Source organism: Ostrinia furnacalis, unplaced genomic scaffold (assembly GCF_004193835.3).
Source record: "Ostrinia furnacalis isolate ACB-3 unplaced genomic scaffold, ASM419383v2 OfSCF0398, whole genome shotgun sequence".
Taxonomy (NCBI): Eukaryota; Metazoa; Arthropoda; class Insecta; order Lepidoptera; family Crambidae; genus Ostrinia; species Ostrinia furnacalis.
In genome coordinates, this window is record NW_021130637.1 from 535,620 (window position 1) to 551,797 (window position 16,178).

Sequence of the window (16,178 nt, forward strand, 5' to 3'; positions counted from 1 at the left end):
TTATCAGCTTTAAAGATAAGAAAGTTGCAGGACTAGGTTAAAACAGGAGAATAACGTATGTGAACTACGTCTGCTGTTCACTTTAACTGCAGTTTTATTTGTTTACATTAACTAATGCGACGTCATCGTCACACTCACACACCAAACTATCTTTTAAATCTTCTAGTTTATTTTAGAGCACTAGTCAAATCTCCAATTCAAAATATGATTTCACATACCTGCATTTTTAAAGTAGTTAATTATCTGCTAGAGACACTTCGTAACAAACAGCTTCAAATTAATTTTCAATTGCTACTTGAGCGTAACGTAACCGTGTGATATTTGGGTTTCCGACCAACGAATAGGGACCGACTGACTGCGGCAATCATCATATTAGCCCATACCGGGAATTCTCCCCTCTTTGTGTGGTGATTAGGATTGAATGGAGGGCTCCTTAAAGATAAGTCGTTAGAACGGATTTCGTCTGACACCGCGCTACGTTTTAAGTGGGCCTAATGGACGATTATTGAAAGTAATTACATTAATTGGTGATAATATCTACAATTATTCATTAATAGACAAAGAAGGACTCATTTCCAGGGATATGAATCATTCAAGTAGGTAGGTACTTAGTCCAAACCTGATACTTAGTATTGTGGTCAGCACCATAAGTAATATTGTCAATTTGTGACTCACAAACATCCCTTTCGAACATTTTGATGACGCGATTCTGTAGGTTAGGTATTCAATCCTCGTACCTATAACTTAGGTCGTTTGCATTAAGTACTTTTTTACGCTTATTTTTACGTACACTTATTTAAAGCATAAAATATGTAATTGTATAATATCGGGACGAGTGTGTGTGCTCTTTAAAAGCCTACTCAGAGAAAAAAAAAATTTTATGGTCCATTTATATCCTCATCATCAGTAGATGATGAGGATTGTGTAAATTAAAGATTCTAGCTGCATTATACTACAATTAAAATCCCATAACTTAGCATAAGTAATTAGGTAAGTAAGTATAAATTATATAGTTTCTGGTATGTTATTTACGGTAGATAGATATTATGGAAGGTACTATGATATTGTAGGTAGATGTATCTACTACTTAGTCTTTGAGGTTCGGTAGGACTTCGGTTTTGTGATTTCACGGTATGGTGAATACGGAATAGGTTCATTACCCAGGAAATTCAACTAGTTTCCGTTTAAAAATCTAAATATATTTAACTCAAAGGTGACTGACTGACTGACTGACATAGTGATCTATCAACGCACAGCCCAAACCACTGAATGGATCGACCTTTACCTACACCAGCGGCCGCCCGCGACATGCATGTAGGTACATATGTAACAGAACTTAACGACAATAATGTAACAGTTAGTATTGTAGATAAGTACATAAGACAAGGACCACTAAAAAGATTTCCTCTACATGAGCTTCAATGTGCATACCAGGCAGGGAAATCTACAGAAACTGCGCTACACTATGTAACCGGCAGGGCGGAGGCGGCTCTTGAGAGTAGGGAGGTTGCTGTTGGGACATTTGTCGACATAGAGGGGGCATTTGACCGCACTACCTTCGTCTCTATAGGAGCTGCTGCTTCTGACCACGGGGTACCACTACCTCTATGCCGGTGGATAGACTGTATGCTTAAAGGGAGGATTATTCAATCAGAACTGCAAGGAGAGTGCATGAGTGTAAGGACTGTCAAGGGCTGCCCGCAAGGGGGGGTACTCTCACCCTTGCTATGGAGCCTGGTCGTGGACTCACTACTTGTGAAACTTAACAAAGGACCACTCTACACGGTTGGATATGCAGATGATTTGGTAATTATGGTAAGGGGCAAGTTCCCAACTATTGTGACAGACATCATGCAAAGAGCCCTCAACACACTGGAAGAGTGGTGTGACGAAAACCACCTCTCGGTGAATCCGGGAAAAACGAATGCTATTGCATTTACAAAAATGAGAAATACAACAGGGCTAGGACATCTCTACCTTTATGGTAAACAGATAACCTGGACCAATGAAGTGAAATATCTAGGGGTAATCCTAGATAAGGAACTTACATGGCGTAAACACCAAGATACGGTCATAGCTAAGGCTATGAGAGTGCTGGGAATGTGTCGTGGTGCATACGGGAAGACATGGGGACTTAGTCCCAGAGTGATGAGGTGGATCTATATAACTATGGTGAGACCAATAATACTTTATGGCAGCATTGTCTGGTGGCCTAGAATTAGGTTACAGACGTGCAGAACGGCACTGGGCAAATTGCAAAGAACTGCATGCCTAGCAATAACGAGTGCGTTTAGAACTACGCCAACTGCAGCATTGGAGATTATTCTGGGATTGCCCCCACTGCACTTGGCGCTAGAAGTAGATGCAAGGAAGGCGCTGCACAGACTGAAGGGGGCGGGACTTTGGAGTACATCCAAACCTTGCACCAAGCACACAAGGATGGGGAGCGATCCTCAATTAGATGCAATAATGGACATGGGTTGTGATACAATGCAGCCTAGGTACATGTTTAGCAAGGATTTCAAAGTGTCTATACCAACAAGGGAAGACTGGAAAAGAGGACTAAAACGTCAACAAGACAGCCTGATCTGGTATACTGACGGCTCCAAGATGAACTCAGGAACAGGAGCGGGCGTCTACTCCAAACAATCTGAGCACAGTGAAAGCTTAGGGAGGTTTGCAACAGTGTTTCAAGCTGAAACCTATGCTATAATCATGTGCGCAGTAAGGAATATAGAACAGGCGCATAAAAAGCGTGACATTTACATATTAAGTGACAGTCAGGCAGCACTCAAAGCCATTGCCTCAGTGAGGGTTGGATCCAGACTCGTTCTGGAGGCAATCTTGGCACTGAATAAACTTGGAAGGCACAACAGGGTGACCCTCATGTGGGTACCTGGACATACTGGAATCGAAGGCAATGAGAGAGCCGACAGTCTAGCGAGACAAGGGTCAGAGGCGGCACCTATTGGGCCAGAGCCGATAGTGCCCTTATCTATGAGCACTTTACACATGGCCATGAGGCAATATATATCCAGGAAGCACAGAGCTGAATGGGAAAGCTCCAACGGTATGAGCCACTCCAAACTATTCCTAGTTGGAAACACAAGATCATGGGAAAAGCTCATACTCAATGGAAACAGAAGGCAAGCCCGAGTGATCACGGGTGCGCTGACAGGACACTACACTACAAACCACATGCTCCACAAAATGGGCCTAACTACGGATGACAGCTGTCGAGCATGTGGAGAACATGCGGAGTCCATGAAACACCTACTGTGCGAATGTGACGCGCTAGCTAGAACTAGAATGGGTCTCCTGGGGTCGGCTTATCCGACACCAGAAGAATATAGGTCCTTCTCACCCAAGCTCTTGATCCACTATATGGATAGGATCTTTGCGGATGAGGGGGGATAAAGGCATAGGGAAGCACAAAAGATCCCAATGGGTCGACGTGCACTGCGCCCATGCGCGGCCCTAAATAAGTTAGGATAAGATAGTATTGTTATTGGTACCCTCTGCATCATATTGGGCTGTAATCTTTTGCAACAATATTGTGTTGTTGACTGTAGGTAAGTAGGTACTTTCTATAATTTCGATGGTGCATGGTGATCACTATGCCGTGTGATGTGGAGAGTGGGCCAGTGAAGGGGTTGAAGAATATTTTTTAATATGTAATATTGTTTTGACCATTATTTTGCCAATAATGCTTTCAGTTACTATCCGTTCGCTTTAAGTTTGCCGCTGGCGATATGACGTCACTTGAAGGGAAGCGTCTATAACAACAAACTATAACTAATTTAAAATATTTTTTATTTATTATTTTTGATAAAAATTGTGTATTTGCGTAAAATAAGATACATTAATTGCGTTTAACAACTAATTAATTGCGTTTAATAACTACCTAACTAATAGCGTTTATAATAATCGCGGTTGGGGGAGGCGACGCGCATTCCACGGACCGGCAAACTTAGCGGGAACGGGTAGTACATATTATCTTTTCTTGGTATTTATTTAGCAAATGTTATTCTTCTATCTTCAATTATTATGCATGGTAGGTATAGCCTGACCAGGAACATAAAAACCCTGACATAGAGGCGCGTCAATTGCATTTGAAAGTGCAACACTGAGTAGGTACAGTCGTACATGTGTTAAATTAATAGGCTCAATTTATGTATCAGGATTCAGGATTACGGGCTAATTTGATATTTTCATAACTTAATGAAAAAATATTATTAAAGGTAACCTGGTTTAAATAAATTAAATGAAACCATCAATCGAGCTAGTAGGATTTATTTTATTATTCATCAATAATCAAATTCAAAACTTGAATATTCAACTGCAATGTCTGCTCATGAACGCTTCAAACTCGGTACTTCTTTCCCAATTCCATAAAATTCAAAACTTAGAAAGTGACAAAAAACTTTAAAATAGGTAGTTGAAACAGACTACGCTAATTTTCATAGTGGACTGTACTATACGATAAACATGTCAGTCAATTTGACAACCTTTGTCGGAAACATTATTCAATGAAAATATTGTCCGAACCGTTAGTATTTCTCTTCGACAAATACATTAACACATTGTGAACCACTTTTCTTTCACGACTATAAAAATATTTTAGCAATTAATTCACAAAATCAATTGCACACATTTGAAATAAAGTTTGTTTACACTTTGACAACAATAGACTGACATGCAAGGTGACATGTCAATGAAGTTTTCAGTTACTGTTGCCATTAAAAGAAATTAGTACCATTAGTTTTCCGCAACATGGCGAGGGTTTTTATGTTCCTGGTCAGGCTATAAGCTAATTTTCATAGTGGACTGTACTATACGATAAACATGTCAGTCAATTTGACAACCTTTGTCGGAAACATTATTCAATGAAAATATTGTCCGAACCGTTAGTATTTCTCTTCGACAAATACATTAACACATTGTGAACCACTTTTCTTTCACGACTATAAAAATATTTTAGCAATTAATTCACAAAATCAATTGCACACATTTGAAATAAAGTTTGTTTACACTTTGACAACAATAGACTGACATGCAAGGTGACATGTCAATGAAGTTTTCAGTTACTGTTGCCATTAAAAGAAATTAGTACCATTAGTTTTCCGCAACATGGCGAGGGTTTTTATGTTCCTGGTCAGGCTATAGGTACTTTTAAACAAAGATGGTCTTATTAAACCATTTATGGTCATAATTTGTAGTAGACACAGTCATTGTGCCCTGTGATTTTATTTTGATTTAAAGGTCTCTACGGTTATTAATTTTTCGTAGAAACGGTAACTGAAGAGTATGGTAACCGGTTGGCAAAGTCGTCTCCAGTTATATTATAGGTGTACCAGAATCTCATGGCAAATAGGGAAAATAAACTTTGTTGAGAGCAATACTGGGGAAATTGGAATAAACGATCTTGATACTGTTTAATTTTTTACTTTTATTACTTTAATATTAATGAACATGAAGTACGAATATACATTTTAGGTAGGTATGTGTATGAAGAATGTTGTTAGACATCAGATTTTTAACATAGGTAAATGTCTTGGAAATTAAATCGTATATTACTTTAAGTAACTAATTTTATTATGCATCATACTTTTAACTTATCACTTCATTCAGAACTAGAAAACGATTCTAAGAACTCCACTTGCATTTCTTGTTCTTCAATAGACAGATGATCAAGATAAAGAGGTACTGTAAATAAATTGCTCTTCCAGCATTTCAATGGAGAAGTTCCTGATGTTAAAACACTATATTTCTCTGAATGGGATTAAAATATATACCAAAACTAAAAAGACGGTGAAGTTTTTATTTAAATCGATCAAGAAATGTCTGAGAAATAAATTATTTATATTACCTACATATTTTCGCGTGGAACTGAAACATAGGCGGTGCCGTTCTTTTTGTATATGGCCAGGTCTGGGATATTTTAAAAAAAGGTTACAAAATTTTACTAAGAAAGAATCTTGAGTGACCTTACTGAAAAATTAATAACTGCTAGATTTTAAAAAATGAACCTGTCAACAGCACTGGCTGGATCAGGGGTGATTTACTGTTTGTACTCCGAATGACTGTCGTGAATACACCGATCAAAATGGCGTGAATAGTTATGTGCAACTTTAGGGCCCTGTAACTTATTTATTTGTAGAGATATTTTCATGATTATTTCACAATTATTATTAGTTTTACTTATATTTATTTCAAGTTTATTTAAAAGAAAAAAATTGGAAACTTCTTCATTATTCAATCTTTCTTTGATGAAATCTTTTTCAATTTTCTTTACATGGTCATAACATCTGCACCAATTTGTGAGATATACCTGAAAACCCCGATAAAGCAGCTATTAAGTAAGAATAACATAAAAAAAACACAACCCTCCTTCTGACGCAGTTGGGTAATAAACTAAATGTATCAAAACATTTCAGTCCAACTAACTGTCAATTCGACGACGCGCTTTAGAATCAAAGATTGACTTTGAATTATGCCTTATTTTACAATTCACATTGAAAACAATATGCTTTGCTTGAACTTTTTCGACTTTTTCAGAAAAATAACAATTAGTCAAGAAGAGATTACAAAAATTTTGCAGCGGCTGACAGGTTTCATAATTTTCTTTGACAGGTGACAGTTAAACCATAGACAATTGCCATATGAAAAACACACTTTTCCAATATTTTTGTTTGCCATGAGATTCTGGTACACCTATACTCGAAGTCCATTGAAAAAAAGCATAGACAAGACAGATGTTCCAGAAAAAAAAGCAAGAAAAAATAGTGTGTCAGTGTATGTGTGTGAGTGACAGCAGTATCAAATAAAATTAATTTTTTCTGCAATTATTTAAATAGAATCTCAAAATATGTATTAAAGGAAGCAGAAAAAGTTGAAAAACAAATGTTTTCTCTTCTATACAGTAGAAAAGTTAGTTAAAAACCACTAATTACTACTTGTCATTCAATCATATGTTATTAATTAGTGATGTCAGTGTTTGTTTACTAATGACAATTTTGGGAAAACTAAAAATTTTCTGAAGTCTTTAATCGTAGTTAAAATGAATATATCCGATTCCAATGGAGAGTCATCCTCGAAGCGACAAGAAAATGGCGACGGTTCAACTGGATCGGAGCGCCCACTCAAGAAAGCACGTTTTGCGTGGCAAGTTAAAGGCAAATATCACTTGAAAAACGAATCAAATAAGTCTTCTGCGGTGCTAAACAACGAATCTGAGAGGGCTGGACCCTCCTCGGAGACCATTAGTAACTCTAATGCCTTAGTAGGTAACACTGAGCAGAATTTAGAGATATTGGGAGACTACCTTTTGAAGCAAGATTTCAATACTTTAGATTCTGTGATAACCGACTCTGACAAATCACTGCTCACGCCAAGTGCAAGTGTGACTCCCGAAACGCTGCAATATCCGAGATATGTGAGCTCATATGACAATAATAGGTACCAAAATGCACTGCAGTCCACTTCTGGAGCTAACAATCATGTTGTAGCACCCAGGTCCATGGTTGTTTCTAATAGCTACTGTGAAGATCAGTGTATAGCTAGATGGCAAGCTAGACAGGTAAATAATACTTATTCAACCACTTGTGCACCAACAAAAAACAAATAGAGACAATACATCCACTTTGGTGTCTTAAGTGTTTTTAGTGAAATAACCTGCAAACAATTTAATTATACTTACATTTGTTTCAGATGGCTAAAGGTTTTGTGGACAACACCATAAATCGTGTGTTAGACTCATGGCTCCATCCACCGCTGCCACCTAACATGAACGAGTCGAGGTTTCTTGCACTAGATGTTGCAGAGTTCATCAATAATTTACCTGGAGACAATTCTATTGAAAATGAAGGCATACTTATGGCCATATCAGCACATGGACTCCAAAATGCATCAGGATCTAGTAGCAACAGTCAAACTCATTCAGGCAGAGAAAATCCTTTCTACTCGGAACGTAGACCAAGTGAATTTCCTTCTCCACCCAGCAGTCCAGAAATAATTGACAATGTTACACATCAATTTGCTGCTGCTGAAACAGCCCATGATTTATCATGGTTATATGAAGACAGTCAGAAGAAAAATGAAAGCAATGATACAGCACCATTTCCATTTTTCCCTGAGTCCTCAAACTCATTTCACAACTTTAATGACAATGTTTGCCCCCATGAAAATTATATGCAATCTGATGGTGAGGACAATAATGCTGAGAATCACTTTGATTTTATGGATGCTGCTGTTTCATTTGCCATACAAAATAAAGGATTGACTACATTTGGCACTGATTACGGTTAATTTTAAGAATATAACTATTCTGTAACTATAAACAAATAGCTGTGATAAGACAATTTTTATAAAACACTAACCCCTTTTTAATACATACGGTATTTTTAATGTATAATTTCACTTTTTACATAATATTTTTCACTTTTTGTTTGATTAAATAAAGTTTTTTTATTATTTTAATATTTAAGAGAGATAATCATTGTTTGCTATTGTTATGAAAAGTATATTTTGATTTGGGGGTTAGTCAATGTCTGCTGCCCATCATAATCAATGTATTTGTTTCAAATTGCATTTTGATTTTTTTATTACATCAATCTGTATCAATATGTATCTAGTAATCGTATGTAATGTTTGCCCCAAAAACATTGTAATTGTTTTATCATAGTTGTTAAAACATTATATTTAAGATTATCTTAGATTATTAATTATGATAACATTATGAAAGACTTGATAAGCACAAAAGTAGATTTATTAATGTGTAACTTTGAGAGTGGTGTTAGAATGAATGTATGTACAGCCTGCCATAGAATAACAGTATTTTAAATAGATAATTAAAATGTATCATTAATTCATTATATCATTAATTAATTACTCTCACTGTTACATTTCAAGATACAATACCAATGTATGATCTGTAAATGTGATAATTTTATGATTAATCCCATGAAAAGTCAGAAAAGTACCATTTGATGTAAATCAATTTCTAGAAGTACAAAGTTTCAGTTATATTGAAACATATCAAATGACTGAGCTTGGGCACAGGGATTTATCAACTTTGATTGTTTCTATGAAAAAATATTATCCATTTAAACTTTGTATTAAAACACTACATTTGTGATTTCAAGTGATGAAATTGCCTGATTTGTTGTGATTAAAGTTCAAAATCTGAGTGGCGTTCGAAAGAATATTTTTTAGCGAACTGTTGGAACCTTTCAAATGGGCTTAGTTAGTTATTCGTTTTCTCCATATCTTAGTTTTATGGGTGAAACAATGATTACACATTAAACTTATCTCTGAGGAGAAAAATAAATGGGTTTAGATGCTTACAATATGCGGCAATAATTGTCGCCCATTATATGAACTCGGAAATGCGAGGATTTTCATCTCCTATCTGCAAATAATACTGAAGTATTTTTTGTATGACCATAATTTTAAATTTAAACTTTATTTTAACATTTCTGTAACATAGGTTTAGTATGAAATGTATGCCATAATTACAGTCAATAAAATGATACTCATAATGCAAACTATATCTTTTACTTTTACCTACACATTTTATTCTTTTTTCTTGTTTAAAAGGAATATTAGGTTTCATGGGCAGTGCCTAGAATTAACAAATAATAAATACAATTAGTATTCCTGACTATTTCTTAAGTTAGATCTATGAATAGGGGGGACTGTTAGTTTATAATAAAAATTGATTTCCTTGATAACAATTTTATTATTGCTTGTTATTTATTCACATAATACAAAATAAACTATGCACAAGTTTAAGACCACTGATGTCGTTCTATTAGACTTCATAAAATATTCTTAAATACAACTTGCTATCATTCTCGCCGATATAAGTAACACGTAAGTAACATTTACAAATGAAATTAATATACAATAGCAGCAGTCTCCCGTGAACTAATTGTGATGTTCTAGCGGCTTCGATTATTATTATATTCATGGCCGAATACCCTAGATAAAATTCTATTTTAAAAATTACTGTACAATTATTCGTAGATCCAAATAAAATATATTTACAAAATGATAGGCAATTTATTGATTTTTGAATTTTTATAACACACGATATGGGCGTACCAAAACTGTACGCGCCCTAGAGTACACTTTTCCAATACTTTTCAACATTATGTCATGGTATGGAACTAACAAAAATGATGAATAAAAGGGCAAACAGTTTGCACACAGAATCAGTCACATTATCAGAGGGCATAAGTAGCAAAATGTAAACAACTAAATATGCACTATCTATGCCAGTGGTTATTGTGGTCACTGTTCACTGATATTACTTATTACTTCACTTTCTTACAAGGAAGACAGGACTATAGGATGCTTCGTAAGTAGAAAAGAAACAAAATCTGAATCATGACTCGTAGTTGTAATGTTCGTGATACATAATGTGGTTTTATAAGTACCGCAAATGGTTTAAAGGGTTGGTAAGATTTGGGGATTCTACTCATTTTACGATACATATTACTGATAGCAAAGGACTGACTGAATTAAAATAATAATAAATAAATGGTTCCAACTATCGCACCAATTTACCTAGTTAAAAAAGTTTGGTATAGTATAAATACACCCATGACCTTGATTGCTTGTGCCATCACTACATTTTCCCTCAGCTATCGAACGAACCCGCAACCGCAGCACTTTGGGTTGCACACTGCGTGCGTTGCAGTAACCGTAAGACAGTCGGTAGTAATTAAATATTCAATTAATGTGATACTTGAAACCAGTTCACTATTGCTTCGGATTTAGAATTTAGGTGAATCTAAGCCAATCCTGGACTATGAGTATCACATAAAAACTATCACAACATTATTCTAAAGCATCATCTTTACTTACTTGAACATCGTTTTTAACCCAGACCTTCTTAAATAGCTAAAATATTTAGTTACAGTGATTGTGTCTGATTCAAATTTAAATTCTGCCGTCATATTTATTTTGTTTCTAAATAACATAAAATTAACATAGTGAGTTACCGTGTGCACGATAAGGCAAGAATAAGATAGATTGATCTACACATTTTGACACTTTTCAATCAAATTCTTAAAAAACAAGTTAAAATCTCATCACCATCAACTCCACTGGTTGATTTTATGTAACAAAATTATATGCGTGGTGCCTTACCATAGTACAAATTACTTATCTACTTCAATAAACAGTAAAAACCTCACACTGTTACAGTATGCAACAACAACTCCATTTTAACTATTATAGGTCCATTGAGAATCCTTGATCATTCAAAATATTGAATTTAAACATTATAAATATATATAATGTTATATAATATGATTTAAAAAATGAGTAAGTACAAACATGTCTGTAAAATTATTGCAAAAATTGTATTCAATAAAAAATAATGCTATGGACATAAAATCTTATTAAGTCAATGTGCGTGTTTTCGGTTTAACATGTACTCTTCTTACATGGTCAATATAAGTACTCTATTTATATACATAATAATAATATTATTAGTAATAAAGTTATAAATTATTTGGGAAGTGTAGGAAAATAATTATGAGTTAATTTTACAGGATGAATCATTATCCTAACTTATTTACTTAGGTTGTTTCGGTGGCTTTAAGTTGAACAAATATAAATTTTATAGGTACCTATGACGAGAATTGTTTTAATATTAAAAGTGCTGCACATTGCACTCATATATTTTCTTATTAAATCTGGCAATTTTAATGTCATGTTTGTAAGAAAATATTATATTTTACATGATTCATCCTGTCTGCAGTACATAAAAATAAAATTTTAGAATCCAATAAGAATACCAATGATTCTTTCTTTCTTATAATTGTATCTCTATACAATAGCTGACTGAGTTCTTTGAAAGATTATTACAACTGGCTCCAGAGATTAGACATTTTGGTGTAAATAAAAACAAAACTAGCTGAAGTCTACACACAAATTAAGTCACAACCGCGCCATCAACTGGAGCCAATCGGTCATTAGTATAATCTCATTTCACTAATATCTAAATATTTATTTACAAACCTTAAATTGTTACATGTCTATGATTTAAAAATCTCCAAAAGTTAAAAAATTGACAAACACATTAACACTCTTATTTTTAACAAAGCGTATGGATTCATTGTATTTACACGTATGTAAAAATAATGCGCGTATTGTTTCATGCAAATAAGGGCACCGAAGTATAAGTACGTTTAAATCATCATTTACTGTAAGACTAAGGTCGCCTGGATCCTTTCCGTCTCAAGTAATGGGTTCAACTTATGTATCCTATTTAAGCTGAGGCGCGACCAGAATGGCAGTAAGTGAGCCCTACGCAGGGCCTTATGCGTACTTTGTTCAAAATAAAACTCAACTGTACACATATAGGTCACCATTCATAAGGCGGAAAGTGTTTTATAGACTTATACTTACCTAAGATTTATTTACAATATGCACAGAGACTAAAGCGACACAACAGTCAGAACTCCTTGGGCAGCCATCAAATTGCTTACACTTCGAGTTTAATGTCTATGTGCTGGCAACATTTTCCTACAGAAAAATCACATTGAATTGCTTTGACAGATATGCCTAATGCAGGAACACGTGCAATGAATATTCCATACTAATTGCATCTCGACGTGATACCCTTACAATATAAGTTTAAAAATAAATAAAACGACAATCATAACAGACTAGACATAAACAGGACCGTCTGCAATTTCACGAATCATTTCTTTCCATTCAACTGAATACTTCGGCTAGAAATTAAGTGTTTTTTGTTTAACCCAATTAGTCTTTACTCAATTCACATTCTTAATTTTATGTAACTACCTATCCATGAGATCTTTCTTAGTAAGACTACTGACAAACCAAATTCATGCCCAAGATCAATACATTTAGTTTGCTCACGCTTAGTCCTCGATAGAAATGATGTGAAATAAATATTTGTGATGAGCTTACTGCTAGGCACTGGGACTTGACAAGGCAATTGTCAGGAGTTAAGGTTTAACAACGTACCTGTATGTCCCATTATGCCGTTAGCCTATAGGAGGGATGCAACTCAAATAGGTGGCAATAGAACGGGGGAGGGGGGCGCGGCGTAGCGCTATGGCTTAAACTTCACCAGAGGAATATTCTTAGAGTGCAGGCACTTGTCACACACCCACTCCGCATACACCTCAGCCGTGAGTAACTGGAACGCTGGCTCCGTTAGCCCGGTGCAGCCCCTGTAAACGTTCAAGTTATAATTGGTGAAGTTTAAATTAAAGGAATAGGTTTTCCTATTACCACAGAATAATAATAAGTACTACGTACAGAAGTTTTACTTCGCGAAGGTATTTAAAAAAATGTATGCTCAATGTCATTAACAATATGGTGTAATTTAGCTTGTCTCAAGAGTCAAGCAAGTTTGTCAGAAGTTTTGTTGACAAACGTCAGTGATCGGTACTGCGCCGAAGCTATAGGGCTGACTTCGGTAAAATGATGTGACGTGAGGTGCCAATCTGCAGAAAATGGCGGAGGAAATACATGATTTAGCATGAATTATCATGAATAATATTAACTACTTATTTACCTCTCAGTGTCTTGAGGCAACTTAAAAAAGTACATTCTGTGTTTTTATTATTATTTAGGCAGTTAAATACTGCACAGTATTTAGTACACCATTTTCTTTATTTTTTTCCATCATACACAAGAATACGCGTGCGTGAGTCAATGTTCGCTCGTATGTGAGGCCTTGTCGAATAGTACTCTTGTAGGGGGCAATCGTGCGTGTTTTGTTTTCGATGTAAACTCGCGGAGATGAACAGGCCTGCTATTACTATAATCACATTATTATTCATATACATCATTAAATTAGTTTTAAGCACGCATTCCGTGCTTTGGAAGCTAATTATCATTTAATTTAATGATAGCATATTATGTAATAATAATATGTTTAGTAATATACTATTATTATTGATATTGTAAATATTTAAAGCTGAAAAGCTTTAATTGTTAATCAATAAAATACAATTTAACTTACCTATGAAACCAAAAATTGCACCCAGATTCACATAATATTGCTTGATCATTATCGTGTACTTCCTTATGACACACACCACATGGGTAGATAGGTGGCGCATTTGGGTTCTGGGGATTGAACACCATCGGCTGATCTGGAGGATACACCTTCCCAGCACTGACGGGCATTGGCTTGGGCCCAAACATGCCCATCCCTTGGCCCATTGGACCCACTCCTTGGCCTCCAGGGCCTCCCATGGCCATGCCACTCATTCCTGCTAGGGGCCCACAGTTTCCCATATTTCCTGGTCCAGGACCCATTCCCATTGAGCCACTTCCACCCATCCCCATAGGACCTCCATGGCCCATGTGACCCCCATACGGAGGCCCGGGTCCCATTGATGTGATAGGCCCGTTACCACCCATAGGCCCACTCCCCATTGCTGAGCCCATCGGACTACCATGTCTCATTGGACCACAATGACCAGGACCCATTCCACCACTTGGCATAGAATTAGAAGACATTATAGAACTAGTTGGCCCCATAGATCCATTAGAACAGTTAGGCCCCATGGGTCCATTCATTCGAGGTACATTCATTCCCGGTCCACCCCCACCCATTGGACCATTCATAGGTCCGTTCATAGAACCACCACCGAGAGGACTGTGCATTGGGGGACCCATAGGACTATTACCCATGTGGCTTCCAGCCATAGAGCCCATATTCATAGGACTACCCATAGGCCCCGAAGACATTGGTGAGCCCATTGGCATAGAATTCATTGGACTCATAGGACTTCCCATAGATCTTGAGTTAGGCCCCATTCCAGGGCCCATGGTGTGATTACTCATACCCATATTTGGACCACCCATAGGTGACATGCCTCCCATATGTCCCATTGGGCTCATGTTTCCCATTGGGCTAATTCCTCCTCTTGGAGGCATTTGCTGGTTCATGGGACTCATACTGTGAGCCAAAGGACTCATGTGTCTCATTGGAGGACCCCCTAAACTATGCATAGGACCCATCATTCCCATTGGGCCATTCTGGCTCATCATGGGTCCGTTCTGATTCATCATTGGACCGTTGTGTGATACAGTTGAAGGTGAATCATCGAATGGGTTAGAGGCAACAATAGTATCGCCATATCCAGTTAGGGGTGGGGGTAAAAGATCTTGAGCCGTCGGTGGAGGTTGAGGTGTCAATGCATTATTAGCATTTGATGTTTTTCTCCGCTTTTTTGGATTACTAGGAGCTGATGCTGGAGGCGTCGGCGTGTCCATTGGAGGCTTGAAGTCTGGAGGCCCCAGTCCCGGGCCTGGCAGCCTGTATGATGGCATTCCAGCCAAATTGTGACTCATTTTGATATTATTCAGTTTCAGCTCTAATGACCATTATGTAGAGTTGGGGATGAACAGTTTAGTACATATTTTCACTTTTAAGGCACCGCATTGTCACGAGAAAGCGCAATATCGTGCCGGAAGACTGGTTGTGTCTATTTCTGTAACATAAAAACATTCACATACAATACAGTGCAATATTTACGGTAGTTGCAGTGTAAGTGAACAAAACGGACAGTGGATCATAAAAAAATATCCCCATTCGACATTATTTTTATTGACGGTTACGAATCTAGTCTCAAGGAGCACCAACCAACCTGTGTTCTTCAAGGCAAGGATGGGCATTATCCCAAGTAAACAACTACCTGATTCGTTACACTGATCAAGATTACTGAATAATAACAATAAAAAACTTACTGCATTATCAATTTAGCATCGGAATTACTGATTATTTTTTTTGTCCTCTTCCAGACCCCAAGACAGGCGTGCAACATATGACAAAATATCAAATTCACAGGGCTTGCTGAGGCCAATTCTTGTTATTCACGGGTGGCTTCTGAATGGATTAATGTTTTAACACACAAGAAGTACACTTACAAATAGAATTAGTAATCCATAGAATGCATTTTATTTACGACTCACAATATTCCAAACAACACACGCCACATTCACGATGTATTTTGTCAGAAAATTTCCGCTAGAGGGCGTTTAGACCAGGGTTGCCGACAGTGATATACTAAAAAACCCATAAACGCATTTTTGAAATTCCCTACAATGTTGAAAGGAAAAATAGAATTCCTTAAAATTGCTAACTATAAATATAAATTCCTGTTTTGAGTAATGAATTG

At 36.5% G+C, this 16,178-nt stretch overlaps 3 protein-coding genes across 4 annotated transcripts; 2 read left to right on the forward strand and 1 right to left on the reverse strand.

Annotated features, from left to right (window-relative positions):
• Positions 1–2,169: 2,169 nt before the first annotated feature.
• Positions 2,170–3,417, forward strand: LOC114363310 (uncharacterized). Its single transcript, XM_028319002.1, has one exon. It carries the CDS (start codon positions 2,170–2,172, stop codon positions 3,415–3,417), a length of 1,248 nt encoding a protein of 415 aa, XP_028174803.1.
• A 3,419-nt stretch (positions 3,418–6,836) lies between these two features.
• LOC114363672 (uncharacterized) lies at positions 6,837–9,545 on the forward strand. Its single transcript, XM_028319473.1, has 2 exons — positions 6,837–7,579; positions 7,711–9,545. The coding sequence occupies exons 1-2, from the start codon at positions 7,061–7,063 to the stop codon at positions 8,305–8,307; spliced, it is 1,116 nt and encodes a 371-aa protein (XP_028175274.1). The 5' UTR covers positions 6,837–7,060; the 3' UTR covers positions 8,308–9,545.
• Positions 9,546–9,719: 174 nt separating this feature from the next.
• Positions 9,720–16,028, reverse strand: LOC114363838 (protein pygopus). Of its 2 annotated transcripts, none has more exons than XM_028319691.1 (3): positions 15,928–16,028; positions 14,012–15,491; positions 9,720–13,214 (listed from the first exon to the last, which is right to left on the reverse strand). In XM_028319691.1, the coding sequence occupies exons 2-3, from the start codon at positions 15,349–15,351 to the stop codon at positions 13,094–13,096; spliced, it is 1,461 nt and encodes a 486-aa protein (XP_028175492.1). In that variant the 5' UTR covers positions 15,352–15,491; positions 15,928–16,028; the 3' UTR covers positions 9,720–13,093. The 2 variants fall into 2 exon arrangements, with proteins under 2 accessions (XP_028175492.1, XP_028175484.1); XM_028319683.1 differs by having other exon boundaries at positions 15,748–16,021.
• Positions 16,029–16,178: the final 150 nt, after the last annotated feature.

Bases quoted from the DNA above. Each gene is read 5' to 3' on its own strand.
- LOC114363310 (XM_028319002.1), top strand. From the start codon at position 2,170: ATGGTGAGACCAATAATACTTTATGGCAGCATTGTCTGGTGGCCTAGA.
- LOC114363672 (XM_028319473.1), top strand. From the start codon at position 7,061: ATGAATATATCCGATTCCAATGGAGAGTCATCCTCGAAGCGACAAGAA. The intron at 7,580-7,710 runs GTAAATAATACT...CATTTGTTTCAG, and splicing joins CTAGATGGCAAGCTAGACAG to ATGGCTAAAGGTTTTGTGGA.
- LOC114363838 (XM_028319691.1), bottom strand. From the start codon at position 15,351: ATGAGTCACAATTTGGCTGGAATGCCATCATACAGGCTGCCAGGCCCG. The intron at 13,215-14,011 runs GTAAGTTAAATT...GAACGTTTACAG, and splicing joins TGCAATTTTTGGTTTCATAG to GGGCTGCACCGGGCTAACGG.